Below are 17,136 nucleotides of genomic sequence, written 5' to 3' on the forward strand. Positions count from 1 at the left end.
TGCTCTCTTATCGAACCAAGACTACCAGCCCAGAGATGGTCCCACCCACAAGGGGCCTTTCCCCCTTGATCACTAATTGAGAAAATGCCTTAGAGCTGGATCTCATGGAGGCATTTCCTCAACTGAAGCTCCTTTCTCTGTGGTAACTCCAGCTGTGTCAAGTTGACACAAAACTAGCCAGTACACTATTCAATCCTTATTTAGTGCATTTGTTGTTTTGATTATTATGTGTTGGGAGGAATTTCTTTTCTGGTCCAGTCTATTTGGAGCTCTGTAGGCTTCTTGTATGTTCATGGGCATGTCTTTCTTTAGGTTTGGGAAGTTTTCTTCTATAATTTTGTTGAAGATATTTACTGGCCCTTAAGTTGAAAATCTTCATGCTCATCTATACCTATTACCCTAGGTTTGGTCTTTTCATTGTGTCCTGGATTTCCTGGATGTTTGAGTTAGGATCTTTTTACATTTTGCATTTTCTTTGACTGTCGTGTCCATGTTTTCTATGGAATCTTCTCCACCTGAGATTCTCTCTTTCATCTCTTGTATTCTGTTGCTGATGCTCACATATATGGTTCCTGATTTCTTTCCTGGGATTTCTATCTCCAGAGTTGTCTCCCTTTGTGATTTCTTTATTGTTTCTATTTCCATTTTTAGATCCTGGATGGTTTTGTTCAATTCTTTCACCTGTTTGGTAGTGTTTTCTTGTAACTCTTTAAGGCATTTTTGTGTTTCCTTTTTAAGGGCTTCTAGCTGTTTACCTGTGTTTTCCTGTATTTCTATAAGGGAGTTGTTTATTTCCTTCTTAAAGTCCTCCATCATCATCATGAGAAGTGACTTTAGATCCACATCTTGCTTTTCTGGTGTGATGGTGTATCCAGGACTTGCTATGGTTGGAGAGTTTGGTTCTGATGATGCCAAGTAACCTTGGTTTCTGCTGCTTCTGTTCTTACGCTTACCTCCTGCCATCAGATTATCTCAAGTGCTAGCTGCCCTCAAAATATCTGATTGGAGCCTGTCCTTCCTATAATTCTAGTTGATTCAGGACTCAAGGGTTAAGGCTTAATAGTGTTTGTGAGTCATGTTGACAAGGGGTCAGTTGTACTGGCTGGCTTTGTGTGTCAACTTGACACAAGTTGGAGTTATCAGAGAAAGGAGCCTCCTTTTAGGAAATGCCTCCATGAGATCCAGGTAAGGCATTTTCTCAATTAGTGATTAAGGGTAGGAGGGCCTATTGTGGGTGGTGCTATCACTGGGATGGTAGTCCTGCCTTTGTTCAATAAGAAAGCAAGCTGAGCAAGCCAGGAGAAGCCAGTAAGCAGCATCCCTCCATGGCCTCTGCATCAGTTCCTGTCTTCAGGTTCCTGCCCTGTGTGAGCTGCTGTCCTGACTCTCTTTGGTGATGAACAGAAATGTGGAAGTGTAAGCTGAATAAACCCTTTCCTCCCCAACTTGCTTGCTTAGTCATGTTTGTGCAGGACTAAAAACCCTGTCTAAGACAGCCAGAAAGGACTATACAGAGAAGCACAGTAGTCTGAGAAAGAACCAATCAAACAACAGACCAACAACAAGTCCCCACCCCCCCAAAAAAAACCAAACCACAACCAAAAAACCACCACCAATATTCTACTGACTTAAACCCAATAAATTAAAACAAGTAAAGGCTTTACTCTAAACAAAGAGATGAGAGAGAAAGGGAAGTAAGAACAAAGATCAGGTGGGAAAGCACACATGGACTCTGCAGATTCAGACCCCAATCCATGGGTAGTTACACCCGATACTGTATTAAATACAATCCATGGGTAGTTACACCCGATACTGTATTAAATACAATCCATGGGTAGTTAAACACCCGATACTGTATTAANCGATACTGTATTAAATACAATCCATGGGTAGTTAAATACCCGATACTGTATTAAATACAATCCATGGGTAGTTAAACACCCGATACTGTATTAAAAGCAGAAAAGTCAGCTCTAATAAGCACGTCTAATCACAGATATATGCTGCAGAATGTCCATGTCCTCATCCCCAGAAACTGTGAACATATTAGGATTCACAGTGGGGAGTTAGGTACTGTTATCCAAGTGAGACACAGTGTAAACTCAAGTGTCCTTAGAACTGGAGAGAGTCACTCAAGGAGTTTTCTTTGTAGAATTCTGAGAGATTACAATGCTTTCTGCCTCTGTATTAAATATTTCAAAGCTGGAGACAATAGGCCTTGCTGACATTCTAACTTTAACTCATACCAGACATAGAATGTATAAGATTTATGCTTTAAGGTATCAAGTTTCTGATATCTTAGAAATAAGGTATGCACGTGCTCTATAAATAACCAATAGGAAATGTAAAGGCACTTTTTATAACTCAGAAAAGGATGCTGGGTGGTGAGATGGCTCTGTGAGTGAAGATACTTGCTGTCAAGCTTGATCCCTCAGGCTCTCATAGTGCAGTGCAAGAACCAAGCCCTGCAAGCTGTCCTCTGACAGGAACACTACGGCACATGCACCTCACCCCCAAACAAATACATGTAATAAGGAAACATGGTATTATCAGACAGAACTTCCAGAAAAAAAAAAAAAGTATTACCAAAGATTGTGAGGGTCATTTTGTGATAATTTAAAGGTAAGTTCATCAAAAGAATACCATAATTTCCAATATCTATGTACCTGACAGGAGCTTTGGAATATATAATTCAAAACCTGACAGAACCAAACAGAGACAGAGAGCTAAGACACAGCTATAATTAGTTAGACTTTAGTATTTTTCTCTTGCCAATTCATAGATAAATAGATAAAAGAAATTATACAATCAACCAGTAAGAATATAGATTATCAGAAAGTCATTAATCCACTGTCCTTTAATCTCAGGTAGAGGTAAGCAGATCTGAGTTCCAGGCCAGTGTGGTCTACAGAGCCCCAGGACAGGCAGGGCTACACAGAGGAAACCTGTCTTGAAAAAACAAAACCCAAGCCAGCTGAGAGAGAGACCGACTGACCAATCATTGAGTATATTCTATGACATAATGAAATAAAATTACACTCAATAATAGAACAAAAAGCATCTTCAAATAACTGAAATCTAAGCAATATCCTTCACAGGAACCACCTAATAATCACATGAAGATCAGTAGGGTAATGAAGAGATTTTTCTGGTTGTCCTGTCAGACAGCCTTCAGGGTACTTAGGTTTATACCCATAGACCTGAACTCCTAACTTTGGTTAAAGAAGCTTCTTTTTGCCAGGGGAAGTGATTAATGCAGAGGTTCAAAACTGACCAAAATGCTGAGAATGAGTGACTAAGGGTGCTCCATCTTAAACGGGACATCTGTATTAAGTCCCCAATCCCTAAAACTCAGGGAACATCTCAGAAGAGTGGGCAGGGGAATTAAGGATATGAAGGAGTGCTGGAAAAGGCTGTCTGCTGGATAGGATGTGGCCACTGGACTCATGAACTCACAGCAGCTATGGCTATCTGCACGATAAGCCAGTCAAAACTCAAGCAAAGCCTGGAGTAAGCCTCAAGAAATCCACCCAAGCCAATGAGCTACAAGCAGCTGACAGTTCCTGGGGAAGACAATTATTGTTTTGGGGGGTTAGACTGGTATGTTTTCAAGCTCTAGTAGATGTACCCTCCATGAGCATATAGGCAAGCAGCACTGCCTAGGAGGGTGTCTTAGTTAGGGTTTCACAGCTGTGAAGAGACATCATGACCAAGGCAACTCTTACGAAGGGCAACATTTAATTGGGGCTGGCTTACAGTTTCCAAGGTTCAGTCCATTATCATCATGGCAGCATGCAGGGAGACACGGTGTTGGAAAGATGCCTGAGATATTTACATCTTGATCTGCAGGTAGTAGGACAGTGTGTTCCACATTGGGCATGACTTGCGCATAGGAGACCTCAAAGCCCAACCCGCCCCACAGTGACACCCTTCCTCCAACAGGCTACATCTAATAGTGCCACTCCCTATGGGTCAAACATTCAAACACATGAGTCTATGAGAGCCATACCTATTCAAACTACCACAGTGGGTTACTAAAATGAGTAAGAAAAAGGACATGTTGGCTGGGGTCTGAGGAAATTTGAGAGGTCAAGTAGGGGGTGGATATAGAAATTAGTGTATATAATGAAATCCTCAAAGAATAAATAAAATATTATTAAAATATTTAATTGAATAGTAGTAAAGTCAGAATGTTTACTCTGTGAGATATGCTCATAATAATGCTGATTTAGTATATGAATACATTATAAAAGGTCTAAAGTCAATGAGCAATACATTTATCAAAAAACCAGACTAGATAAGAGAAAGCAAACTAAACTACAGAAGGAAGAGATTGTACTTAGTAAAGTAAAAATGAGAAAATGGAAAAGTCACCAACATGAAAGCTTTGCAGTAAAACTGGTAACTCCATCTAGAATGATAAGGAGGAGAGAAAACAGGACTCAATGAGCAGTATCAGGATATCACTGTAGCCATCACAGACATCCTCACAGCTGCCAGACATTACAGACAGACAAACAAGTAGATTCCTATAGACAGATGATTCAGACACACTGGGTAGCAGGTGGCTACTATGAACAACCTTATGACAATAAGAGAAACTTTAGGTAAAATGGACAAATTCTTAAAGACATGAACAGTCAAATACTCTGGTGATATAACAAATAATCAGAAGAGCCACTGAAGAAATTTTGTTTGTAGCTGGAAATTTCCCAAAGAAAATTCTAAGTCTGGTGGTTGAACTAGAGAATGCTAGTAAACATTAAACAGCCCCTGTACAATTCTATGCAAACCTCTGAGACAGCAAAGGAGGACACATTTCTGAGCTCATATTATGAAGGTACAAGACTAACACTAACACATGTCAGGGTTATAAAACCAGAACAAGTTAGGTGGTGTTGGCTCACACCTTAAATCCCAGCACTTGAGATACAGAGGCAGGTTCTAGGACAGCCAAGGCTACACAGAGAAATCCTGTCTTGAAAAACCAACCAACCAACCAACCAAAAATCCAAAACAACAGCAACAACAACAAACAAAGAAAAAGAAAATAGAAAAGTATATAAGATTTATAGGAGAATATATTAGTATAAAAGAATACACCAATATATGACACAAATAAAGATGTAAAAATCTGTATCAAAATCTTATCATCCTGAGTAAGGAATGCATGGTCAGTTTAACCTCTAAATATGACCTTTAATATTAGTATATTAGCACACACAACCCCCGTGTATTCTCTTACTAGTATTGTCCCACTTAGGTTTCTATACCGTGATAAAATTCCATGACCAGAAGCAACCTGAGGAGGAAATGGTTTATGTTATCTTACATCTCTCTGCTTCTTGGTCACTATGAGGTTGGAAACTTGGTTCTGTCAAATGTTTCCTGCCATTTAGGCCTAAAGTGAGGGGAACATGAGTCCACAAACTGAAAACTCTGAAATTATGAACCAAAATGTTAACATGTCTATTCTCAAGCATTTTGTTGTAGCAATAATTTACTAACAATATATGAATAAGAAATGAGCATAGAAATATCTTCAAATTATTCACTGGTATTATGGAAATTACAACCACAAAGAAACTGCATTTCGTATACACTATGATGGCTCAGCATGAAAAGAATCGCTCAAACCACTCAGGGATGGGGAGCAGCTGTAAGCTTTCTACACGGTTGTAGCAAAACAGTATGGGTCTACTGGAAAACGGCATCTCAGCACTGCAAAACTGACAGCATACAACCCAGAAATCCTACCCCAGGTATTTGTTCAAGGGGAATACAAAGAACTGTCAAGTGAAAACAATCCTAAGAGTCATTAGCTAATCTGTGGATAAAGGAAGTGTGGTAATCCATATAATGCAATCATACTCATCAGAAGAAAGGCATAAGTGAACTGACTTAAAAAACAACACAGATGATTCTCAAAGGCATTATGTTAAATCAAAGAAACAAGATACAAACTATTTCCTATATAAAGAATCCACTTATATGAGATTCTAGAAAGAGAAAGATAGTAGTTTCCTTGGAGTAGGGTCAAGTGTAAGGAAAAAATTTGATGAGGACATACTTGAACTTTCTGTAATGATACAAATACTTTATATAGTGTTGTGATTCATTATTGTGTATGCATTGATTAGAACGTTTTGGATTTTTATGGTATTTAAACTGTATCTCAAAACTGATAAAATTAATAGAATATTAAAGTGTATTTTTTCATTGGCAAGTAATATCTTGTAAAATAACCTTTCAGTTGGTCTGATAACATTTCTTTTCCGCTAACAGGACGAGAATCTCAATGAACACATACATTAAGAGAATGAAGTGAAGTCTTTCCTATAGAGAACAGTCTTGGCTATGAGCCTTACCAAGCGTGGTGAGTCCCTCTAAGAGAGACGTGAGAACGTACAGGAGCACAGGAGGCTCCAAGTTGGTGATGAAGCTCATGTGGTCCTGAGTGAGACATTCCAGCAGTGGATAGTAAGACTGGCTCAGCTTCCGGTATTGCTACACAAACAGACAGGAAATGTCAAGCTCTTGGATATGGCATCTCACGTAATGTACACACTATCAAGGCATAACACTCATGGCATGGCTAACCCAGAGCAGTATGGCATCTCGTGAGATGACAACATCTCTGTAAGCATGCTTACTAAGATGTGGTTTCTGATCCTCACTTCAGACTTATTCAATAAAAAGTGCTGAAGTGTGGCCTTCAACTAAGCCTTTCTTTTCATACATGGTAAATCCAGTCTCATGTACCCTTGGATCTGAGAACTTTCAAGGGTTCTCATGGTGGACCACAACTGTAGTGAAAAGCCCTGTCAATGAGGCTGCTGAACATGGTAACTTATGGGTTCCAATTTCTACTTTGTAATCTCTGTCATTGAGGCAAAGTGTTGACTCTGCGCTTTTCACTCTGTTGCAGGAGGCTTCTCAGCTAAGGTCTAGGAACATGACTCACACGAGCTCGCCAGCTAAGCCATGAAACCTCTGGGTGGGTGCAGGTGGAAAGTCTCAATGCTGAATTTGGTTATTTTAACAAGTACTGAAAACACATTGAACATACAATGGCTTTTGTATAAACTGGCAGAAATGTTTTAAAGAAGATCTGGTGAGACGAGTCTAGACATTCACATCTCCAACGAGCACCCCAGACATTTCTGAAAGGTTTCAAAGTTTAAGGTCATTAACATACACCACAGAATCAATGTCAGAGCAAAAAAGAGGCTGAGGGATCACATTTTAAAGCTCACTCATTTAAAAAGTGTGGCCTACAGGACAGAGACGATTAACTCAAGGTAAATGACTACCATTTAATACATGAGATTGCTTAACTTTCAGTTTAACACTATCTGCTATACCCACATCTTAATACAAAGGAAGGTCAAGCAGCACTGAGCTAGAGTGGAATGACAGGCAGAGACTCGGCACCCAATTCTGTATTTCCCTTGTGAACCATGAACATAGCTGAAAGCAGTCCACTGACACTACTAAATCTACTTTTCATGAGGAAGTTGGAGCACTTTGGATGACCAGTGGTCAGGGGTGACAGCTCTGACATTTTCAGCCTGTGTGTTGAATTATGAGTCATCACTATTGCTGTCCAGAGCTGGTTAAATCCAGAGAAAGGATGTTGCACTGAAATGTAGTGGGATTTGGATTCCCTGGGCTTCCCTGCAACAATTCCAGGCCTGTGGGGCTAGCATTTCATGTCTCAGAGGAAGGCCTTCCTGCACAGTAGCACTTACCAGCAAGTCACTGTGAGACACTGAAAGCAGCATTTTGACAAAGGCCTGGAGTACATTGTCAAAATGGTTGTCCCCATACAACTTGAAGACGCCAAAGCTGACATAATTTCCACACAATGCAGACTTGAGAGCTGAGTAGCAGATGGAGATGCCCTTGAGTTTCATTGGATAAATCTCATCTTTGGAGAGACTTCCAAGAGACAGGATCTGATTTCCTGTAGTAGGGTAAAAGCAGAAAGAAAGTGGTATGAGGAGACAAAATCTAACGCAGCTGTGAGACATACCAGCATTTCACCCTGCAGTTAGTGAGTACATTTCCTCCGGCACCTCCACCCAAAATGAATTATCCATTGTAAAAAATATAAATAAACAAGATCATTGACTTAGGAAGAATGAAGGCCCCAAGGAAAAAACAATCAATCAACGGTACCATTGAAGGTTCACATTGTTTATTTGGACGGTGACTACGCTGATACATACATAGACCTGAAGCAATGCACGGGAGACATATACTCTTAGGATTAGTATATGTACTTCAATGTAAATGTTAGGGTAAGGGGTGGGAAGATGTCTTGGTGGTTAAGGACACTTGCTGCCAAGTCTGAGGGCCTGAAATCCATCCCAGGTGGTGGAAGGAGAGACTGCATGGTATTAGGTTGCCCCCTTACTTACACACGTGCTGTGGTTTAGGTGTGCACACATGAATATACACATATACAGAAGTGCACAAAAATTCATACACAAATGCTGAAGAGGAGAGGGAAAAACTGAGTTATCAAACGTTTTAAAAAAGAGAGAGACAGAGGGCAAAACAACTAGTTAAGCAGAATCCCAGTATAGAGGGGAGGCAGGCACAAATCCCTCCGTTGCTTGAGGGGCTACAACATTTGAGAGCTTCTGGGAGAGGGAGGATTAGTTTCCTTTAGTGTTAAGGCCTGTGGTAGGCTGACCACATGGCGGGGCAGGAACCACTCCCAAGAGTACCTGGGCAACACAAACTGGATTCAATGGGGAAGATGAACTTGCAAGTTGAGTAGGAAGAGATGGGAGGGAGGTAATAGGAGCTGAGGGGTGAATATACTCAAAATATATTGCAGGATACATATACATATAATATATATATTGCAAAATATATTGTCCTCTATTGGATGTAGGGTTATTGAAGATTTTTTTCCCAATCAGTAGGTTGCTGATTTATCTTATCAACGATGTCCTTTGCCTTACAGAAACTTTTCAGTTTCATAAGGGCCCATTTATCAATTCTTGATCTTAGAGCATGAGCTACTGGAGTTCTGTTTAGGAAATTTCCCTCAATGTCAATGAGTTCAAGGCTCTTTCCCTCTTTCTCTTCTATTAGATTCAGTGTATCTGGTTTCATGTTGAGGTCCTTGATGCACTTGGACTTGAGCTTTGTACAAGGTGACAAATATGGGTCTATTTTCATCCTTCTACATACAGCCAGCCAGTTCGACCAGCACCATTTATTGAAGATGCTTTCTTTTTTCCATTGTGTATTTTTGATGTCTTTGTCAAAGATCAAGTGACAGTAAGTGTGTGGTTTTATTGCTGGGCCTTCAAAATATATAAAGAACTCAAGAAGTTAATCACCAAAAAAACCAAACAACCCAATCAAAAAATGGGGTATAGAACTAAGCCAAGAATTCACAGCAGAGGAATCTTGAAGGGCTGAGAAACACCTAAAGAAATGTTCAAAGTCCTTAGTGATCAGAGAAATGCAAATTAAAACAACCCTGAGATTCTACCTTACACCAGTCAGAATGGCTAAGATCAAAACCTCAGGTGACAACATATGTTGGTGAGGATGTGGAGAAAGAGGAACACTCCTCCATTGCTGGTGGGATTGCAAACTGGTAAAACCACTCTGGAAATCAATCTGGAGGTTCCTCAGAAAGTTGGAAATAGAGCTACCTGAAGACTCAGCTATACCAAACTTGGGAATATACCCAAAGATGCCCTACCATGTCACAGGGACACTAGTTCCACTATGCTCATAGCAGCCTTATTTGTGATAGCCAGAAGCTGAAAGCAACCTAGATGTCTCATGACAGAAGAGTGGATACAGAAAATGTGGTTCATTTACACAATGGAGTAATTACTCAGCTATTGAGAATGAGGACATCCTGACTTTTGCAGGCAAATGGAGGGAACTAGAAAATATCATCCTGAGTGAGGTAACTCAGACCTAAAAGGACATGCATGGTATGTACTCACTAATAAGTGGATATTAGCTCCCCCCAAAGGAAGAGAAAAAAACCTATACAGAATACACAAGATACAGTCTATAGAATTCAAAAGGCTCAACAAGCTGAAATGCCCAAGTGAGGATGCCTCAGTCCCACTTGGGAAAGAAAAGAAAGCAATCACAAGTGGGGAGGGAGGGAGTGACTTGGGAGAGAATGTAGATGGGGTGGGGGGTAGAGGGGAACCTAATCTGGTATTGGGTGAGGGAAAAGGACTGAAGCCCTAAAAGCCAACAGGAAGAACGTAAACAGGCAACCTCAGGCAAATAGGAGGTTGGAGGGAACCCCCCAGAATGCACCAGAGACCTGGGAGGTGAAGAGACCCTTGATGAAATGCCCAAAAGTAGGGAGAGGGAACTTATAGAGCCCACCTCCAGCAGGAAGACAGGATATCAAGTGAGGGATGGGGTTGCCATCCCACAGTCACACCTTTGACCCATAATTGTTTCTGTCTGAAAGAATTACAGGCATGGAAATGGAGAGGAGCCTGAGGAAAAGAAGGTCTAGCAACAGGCCTAAAGTGGGATCCAGCTCTTGGAGAAGTCCCAAGGCCTTGACACTATCACTGAGGCTATGGAATGCTCACAAAAGGGACCTATCATGACTGCCCTCTGAAAGACCCAACAAGCAGCTGAGAGTCAGATGCAGTTATTTGCACCCAACCAATGGACAGAAGCAGCTGATCCCTGTCGTTGAATTAGGGAATGCTGATAGAAGCTGATGAAGAGAGAAACTCTGTAGGAGGACCAGCAGTATCAATTAATTTGGAACCCCAACATCTCTCAAACACTGGACCACCAAACAAGCAACATACATCAGCTGATATGAGGCCTCCAACACACATACAGTAGAGGACTTCTGGGTCTGTGTTCATTCAGAGATGAAGCACCTAACCCTCAAGAGACTGGAGGCCCCAGGGAGTTTAGAGGTCGGGTGGGGTGGGGGGTGGGAGCATCCACATGGAGATGAGGTGGGGTGGGGAGGAGGTGTGGGATGTGGAGCAGTCGGATGGTGGATGGGGAAGGGCGGGGAACTGAATATGGAGTGTAAAAAATGAATTACAAATTAAATTAAATTAAAAGATACTGCAGCAAATTCTCAAAGAATTATCTTTAAAATTACTAAAAATAACCAGCTAAGTCATGAAGGATGGAGGGGGAGGAGAGGGAGAGCCGGAGGTGAGGGGACAGAGCAAGGGAGGGAGAGAGGGAGAGGAGAAAGCAAGCCTGAGATGTAAATGATTCTAAATTCTGGGTGGTTTAATTTCCTATGTGAACTTAATTAATCTAAGGTTACTTTATTTCTAGGAGCCCTATAGATTTGGAATTAGATGAGACACAGAATTACTGGCACTATACAAAATAATCACTGTGTTATTTCTTTTTTTCCTTTAGGTCTTAGAAGATCTTAAGATGATTAGTTTAAAAACTCTACTGAAATTCTAGGCTGTGATGGCTAACCCTGGTTGTCAACTTGACCACATCTAAAACCCAAACCGCTGGGCATGCCAGTGAGTTTGCCCTCACTCTTGCTGGCAAGTTCATCTAACCTGGAACTGGAACATTCTTTTGCTGATATTAGAACCTATTCTCCAGGATTCTAACACAGATTGATTTCTCTCTAGGAATCCTTCAGGACCTCAGTACCATACTGGCACTGCTGAGACATGTAGGCTCGTAGACCGAACTGAACAAATACCAGAATCTTAATCTACCTATTAATTAATCAACTCATTGTTGGGCTATCTGGACTGCAGCCTGTAAGACATTCTAATAAACCCCCCTTTTCATTTACATTATTCTATCAATTCTGTTCCCTTACCTTTAATTTTTATTTATTTATTTATTTATTCATTCATTCATTCATTCATTCATTCATTTACAAGATTTCTCTATGTAGTCCTGTCCTGGAACTCACTACATAGACTAGGCTGGCCTCAAACTCACAGAGATCTATCTGCTTGCCTCTGCCTCTTGTGTGCTGGGAGTAAAGTGTGCAGCCCTATGTTCAGTCTTCTGTTTGTTTTTGAACTCAGCCAAACAACTAGGCTGGTCTTGAACTCAGACCACCTGTCTCTGCCTTCCAGGTGTGTGCCATCACATGCTGCAGTTCCGTTCCTTTAGAGAACCCCGACGAATAAATACATATGCTGACCAATAACAAGACAAGGAACTGGTTATATAATCACTTTAACATTTTAGTAGTACTTAGCACTTATAATCAATAGTTTCTGTACCTGAAATGTGTTCTGAAAGTGTATAGCTTAAGCAATAGACACACTCTTTCTTAGCTCTTCTTTTTACTATTAAAGTGAGTGTTGCCTTTAAATATGAAATTAAGTTAAATTTCTAAACTCTAGAGGTGTAGTAGAGTTTAGTCTCTGCCGACTTGACTGAAGAAGGAAAGCTTCCGAGCGCCCACCACCTGGCCTGGCCGGAGGCAGAAGCGGCCCCAGAGGCCACCTGGGAGCTGGAGGAGGTGGAAGGGAAGCATCTGCAAGGTTTTCTGGACATGCTGGAATGAGCCATGGTGAAAAATGACTGCTAGGCTTGGACCGCGCTTTTTCTTCCTGTTTCTTGCTCAGAACCACTAATTCTGCTAATGATCTCAAGCCTGCAACTAAACGCCTGGCAAGAGGCAGGCATTTACCACACCATCTATACCATACCACCAACAGCTTCCCTTAGCACACACCAACAACAGCATTCTATACCACACATCAGTTTCTTCTCACACCTCATCATTTTTGATCCTGCTCCATCTTTTTTTTTTCTTTTTTAAAGATTTATTTATTTATTTATTATATGTAAGTACACTGTAGCTGTCTTCAGGCACACCAGAAGAGGGAGTCAGATCTCNTTANNGATGGTTGTGAGCNNCCNNGTGNGAGCTGGGATTTGAACTCTGGACCTTTGGAAGAGCAGTCGGGTGCTCTTACCCACTGAGCCATCTCTCCAGCCCTTTTTTTTTTTTTTTTTTTTTTTTTTGTTTTTTTTTTTCGAGACAGGGTTTCTCTGTGTAGCCCTGGCTGTCCTGGAACTCACTTTGTAGACCAGGCTGGCCTCGAACTTAGAAATCTGCCTGCCTCTGCCTCCAGAGTGCTGGGATTATAGGCATGCACCACCACGCCCGGCCTGCTCCAGCTTCTTGATGTGCCCAATGTTTAGAGTCCTTTGAAGGTCCAACATGTTCATACACGTCATTACTTTAAGAGGGCTAGCCAGTGGCCCCTTGAGCCCCAACCTTCAACTCTTCCCTTGAACCTACTTACTCATCCCAATCATGGGCGTACAAGATATAGTACCTAAAATTTCTGCGATTTAAGAATATCATATGTTCCTCTTCATTTTCTTTAACTTCTAACTTTTCTGACTCTAGAAGATCAAAGGGCTACATGTCCACATCCAGGTTATGAGATGCTGGGGATCATACTGGGACTTTGAGCATTCTAGGCAAGTACCCTACCTGCTCCCACTTGATACACTGTGGCATATCATGATAACCACATGATACTTAGAGATTAAAAAGGACCATTTTCCTAGTGGAGCATGGAATAGAACTAGTCCAGAGAGTCCCTCTTGATCTGTTACTAAAGCACTGCCACTTCTCTTGTGGTCTCAGACGTCCATGTGGCTTTTGCCTATAATTCTGAGAACAAAAGTTTTGTCTGGAAAGCAGAAGTCTGTCTTGTAACTTAGTAGCACATCTTGTACCCTTTCTTGACCTTCTTCTAACTCACCTTAGAGACAGATACTATAGATCCACAAATACAGAATGCACTATGACAGCATTTGTTTAACAGGTACTACTTGTGAAGTGCTAGGGTAAGCACATGAACATAATCAACCTGTGCTCTGAGGAGTTCATTGGGATGGTGTGAAGAGAATTATCACTAACTCTGTAATACTGCTGCTGTGACCATGGAAGAGACAAGCTCTGTTTAGACAGAGGACAATAGGAAAGACTTGTGGGAACAGCTTATGTTGGAAAGGCCAATTACAGTTCTCAGTGCCTTCAGAAGATGTGATGTGTTCTGGATAAAGTACAAAAACTTGGGTCTAAAAAAGTAGGGTACTGCCTTGTCTCATATAAATATAAATCAGGGTCCTATCCCCACCCTTCCTTCTGAAGAAGAACACACTGCAGATAGACAAAAGCAAGAGCTAGGGTAAAATTCTGGAGGCAACAAGGCTCTCACACATCTTGTGTTTGTTGGGGGCCAGAGACAAAGAAAAGAAAGGTGAAGGCTTATACTGCCATCCTCAAGGGAGAGGTAGAGAGCAAGTGTCCCTTCACAGCCAGCAGGGCTGTCTTGTGAAGCCTTCCTTCCCCTGCTCTCCTCTCCCCTCAGATTAGACTGTGACTCCACAGTTTTGAATGTAACGGACTAGAGCATCTATCACTCACAGTGAGATTCAGGAGCCTAATCTTTTCTGCTATGCTAATGTTGCAATGTTGGCACACTTGCCTTTTGAACTGTGGCAGACAAGTCTGAACTGATTCCTTAATTCACTATTATGGTCTTTAAAAATCATGACTAATATGTCTGAATTAGGAAACTATCTTGCGTTACTCAAGTGTCCCAGCATTCGATGGTTGCTACCAAAGACCATGGAAGGAAAGGCTTGGTTCAGGCATTACTGTTTTCAGTCCAGCTTCTCTCTCTCCAGCATAGATTACTCAGTAATATGTTCCAAAATTGAGACTGTGCCTTCAAAAGGCTTAAAGTCTAGTAATTAGATTGACATTACTAGAAGACTCTTCTGAGTCTCTTAGATATGTTTTGTTTTGCTTGTTGTACCTCAAGTCTGTACAGTTCCAATCTAAGAGCAAGATCTGTCCCACAGCACTATAGTGGGAAGCAACTGGCCCCATTAGGCTGGCAGCCACTCAAGCCGTAAGAGTTGCTTCTATTCTATTACTGCAGCAGCACCAAAGGAAATGAGACTTTCCAAGCTCAGAACCAAATCAACACCCTGCCATAATTAGCAGTAGGGGCAAAGCCCCTCTCCCTAACACTGGGCCTGGATATGGCACATGTCAAAGCTATATAGGGCTCAGGAGAAGAGAGCTGAATGGCTAGCTCACCCAACTTACTCTTTGGTAATCTGGGAATGTTACTAATCTTTCTAAGTACCTGTTTCCTTATCAATAAAATGAAGATAATAGGACCCAAGGTTCTTACGTGGAGTAAAGAAGACAGCAAATGTGAAGGCTTACCAACAGTAAGCATCCAATAAACGTGCAGCATGACATCACACATGTTCACCTGTTCTCTAGTCTACGCCTATGGAAGAACTGTGGTCTGGAAAAGAGCAGGTGAAGCTAGCTATGTACAATGCAGAAAATGTCACTTCCCTCTAATCCCTTCCATTACATAATTCATGGTAAAGCCAGTATTCTACCATTTGCCTGCTCTCTGGCCCTTCATACACAATCAGCTCAAGTGAGCTGTCTGTGCACATCCTACTAGTTCTCTATGCCGTTGGGGGGACAGTGGCAGTGGAGGGAAGGAAGATGCAAGGGGTAAGATATCTCACACTATCATCTTATGGATAACCTTGCATCCTGACTTAGAAAAATACCCATCACAATGATTCATATTTTCTTCTTCCTCTTTCTAAAACTTTGTAACAAAGTTGATATTTAGTAGAGCACAGGCTGAAGCCTTTCTTAGTAGCTTGGCTGAACAGTGTATGAGAGACTGCATCAAAACGATGGAGCAGAGCAACTGTGAAAGACAGCTGCTTACTTCCAGGGCTCAGGTCACAGAATCTACTCTTGCCTCTACAGACCATCCAACGTGCCCAGAGAAAAGTGGTCTGTAGAAAAAATTAACAGTGAAGACTGGACGGGAATAATGTTTTTCCCTTTCAAATTACAAGCGATGAATGCAGCATTGATAAAGCTATAGAAAATTAAGCAAATTGTTAGGACTGTAAAATTAGTAGAGTGTTTACAGAAGATTGCTAGGAATCTTGTAGGAATGAACAAGTCCCGAATTCTACACTTCCCTACCATCCTTATCCTTTTTAAAAAATTAGATATTTTCTTCATTTACATTTCAAATGCTATCCCCAAAGCCCCCTTCCCACCCACTCCCGCTTCCTGGCCCCTACATTCCCCTGTACTGAGGCATATAAAGTTTGCAAGACCAAGGGGCCTCTTTTCCCAATGATGGCCGCGACTAGGCCATCTTCTGCTACATATGCAGCTAGAGACACGAGCTCTGGGAGTACTGGTTAGTTCATATTGTTGTTCCACCTATAGGGTTGCAGACCCCTTTAGCTCATTGGGTACTCTCTCTAGCTTCTCCATTGGGGGCCCTGTGTTCCATCCAATAGATGACTGTGAGCATCCACTTCTGCACTTGCCAGGCACTGGCATAGCCTCACAAGAGAGAGCTATGTCAGGGTCCTTTCAGCAACATCTTTCTGGCGTATGCAATAGTGCAACAGTGTCTGGGTTTGGTGGTTGTCTCCTTCTTCTGGCCCTGAACCCACATGGCAGGCTGCCTCAGCAAATGAGTCCCTCGGCCAATCCCATCAGCTGAAGCTCTTTATGCTTAAGGCTGAAGTAACAAATGCTTCCTCTTTCTCTGCAGCAATCATTTCCCTTTTGCTATTAGATCATTATCATCAGAATAACACACTCTTAAGACTTCTTCCATTTCAAAAGGGGGAACAACATAAGACCTCCCTGGCTGCTGCAAGATTTGCTTCTTTTGCAGCAAGACTCCTTAAAAAAGAAGTAACACTGGAAAACTGTCTCCATTTCTCCTCCCATTCTTACTAACAGGCTTTGGCTTTCTCTTCTTTCAGTCCTACCAGTCTTATTTCTCTTACATCAGTGCTGGTTGCAAGCACTCTTCTATGCAGATTCCTCCCTGCCCACCCCCCTTACCTCCTATACTCGGGTTTAAATCTAAGGTTTCTATGTTTATATTCCCTTCTATTGCCTCCACCTGAGTTTTGTAACTTTAAACTGCTCAAGAAAAAGAATGAATTTATGAAATTCCTAGGCAAATGGATGGACCTGGAGGGCATCATCCTGTGTGAGGTAACCCAATCACAAAGGAACTCACACAATATGTACTCACTGATAAGTGGATATTAGCCCAGAAA

General features: G+C 41.6%; 1 protein-coding gene across 2 annotated transcripts in view; it reads right to left on the reverse strand.

The window, feature by feature from the left end:
• Ranbp17 (RAN binding protein 17) overlaps nt 1-17,136 on the reverse strand; it is a 308,796-nt gene that overhangs the window by 47,128 nt on the left and 244,532 nt on the right. The window contains exons 23-24 of one of the 2 annotated variants that reach the window (XM_021175823.2): nt 7,752-7,966; nt 6,369-6,507 (exon numbers count right to left, since the gene is read on the reverse strand). In XM_021175823.2, coding sequence (XP_021031482.1) covers nt 6,369-6,507; nt 7,752-7,966 — 354 coding nt within the window. The remainder of the gene's footprint in view (nt 1-6,368; nt 6,508-7,751; nt 7,967-17,136) is intronic. The other variant, XM_021175825.2, reaches the window with a different exon arrangement.

This window comes from Mus caroli, chromosome 11 (genome assembly GCF_900094665.2).
Source record: "Mus caroli chromosome 11, CAROLI_EIJ_v1.1, whole genome shotgun sequence".
Lineage (NCBI taxonomy): Eukaryota > Metazoa > Chordata > Mammalia > Rodentia > Muridae > Mus > Mus caroli.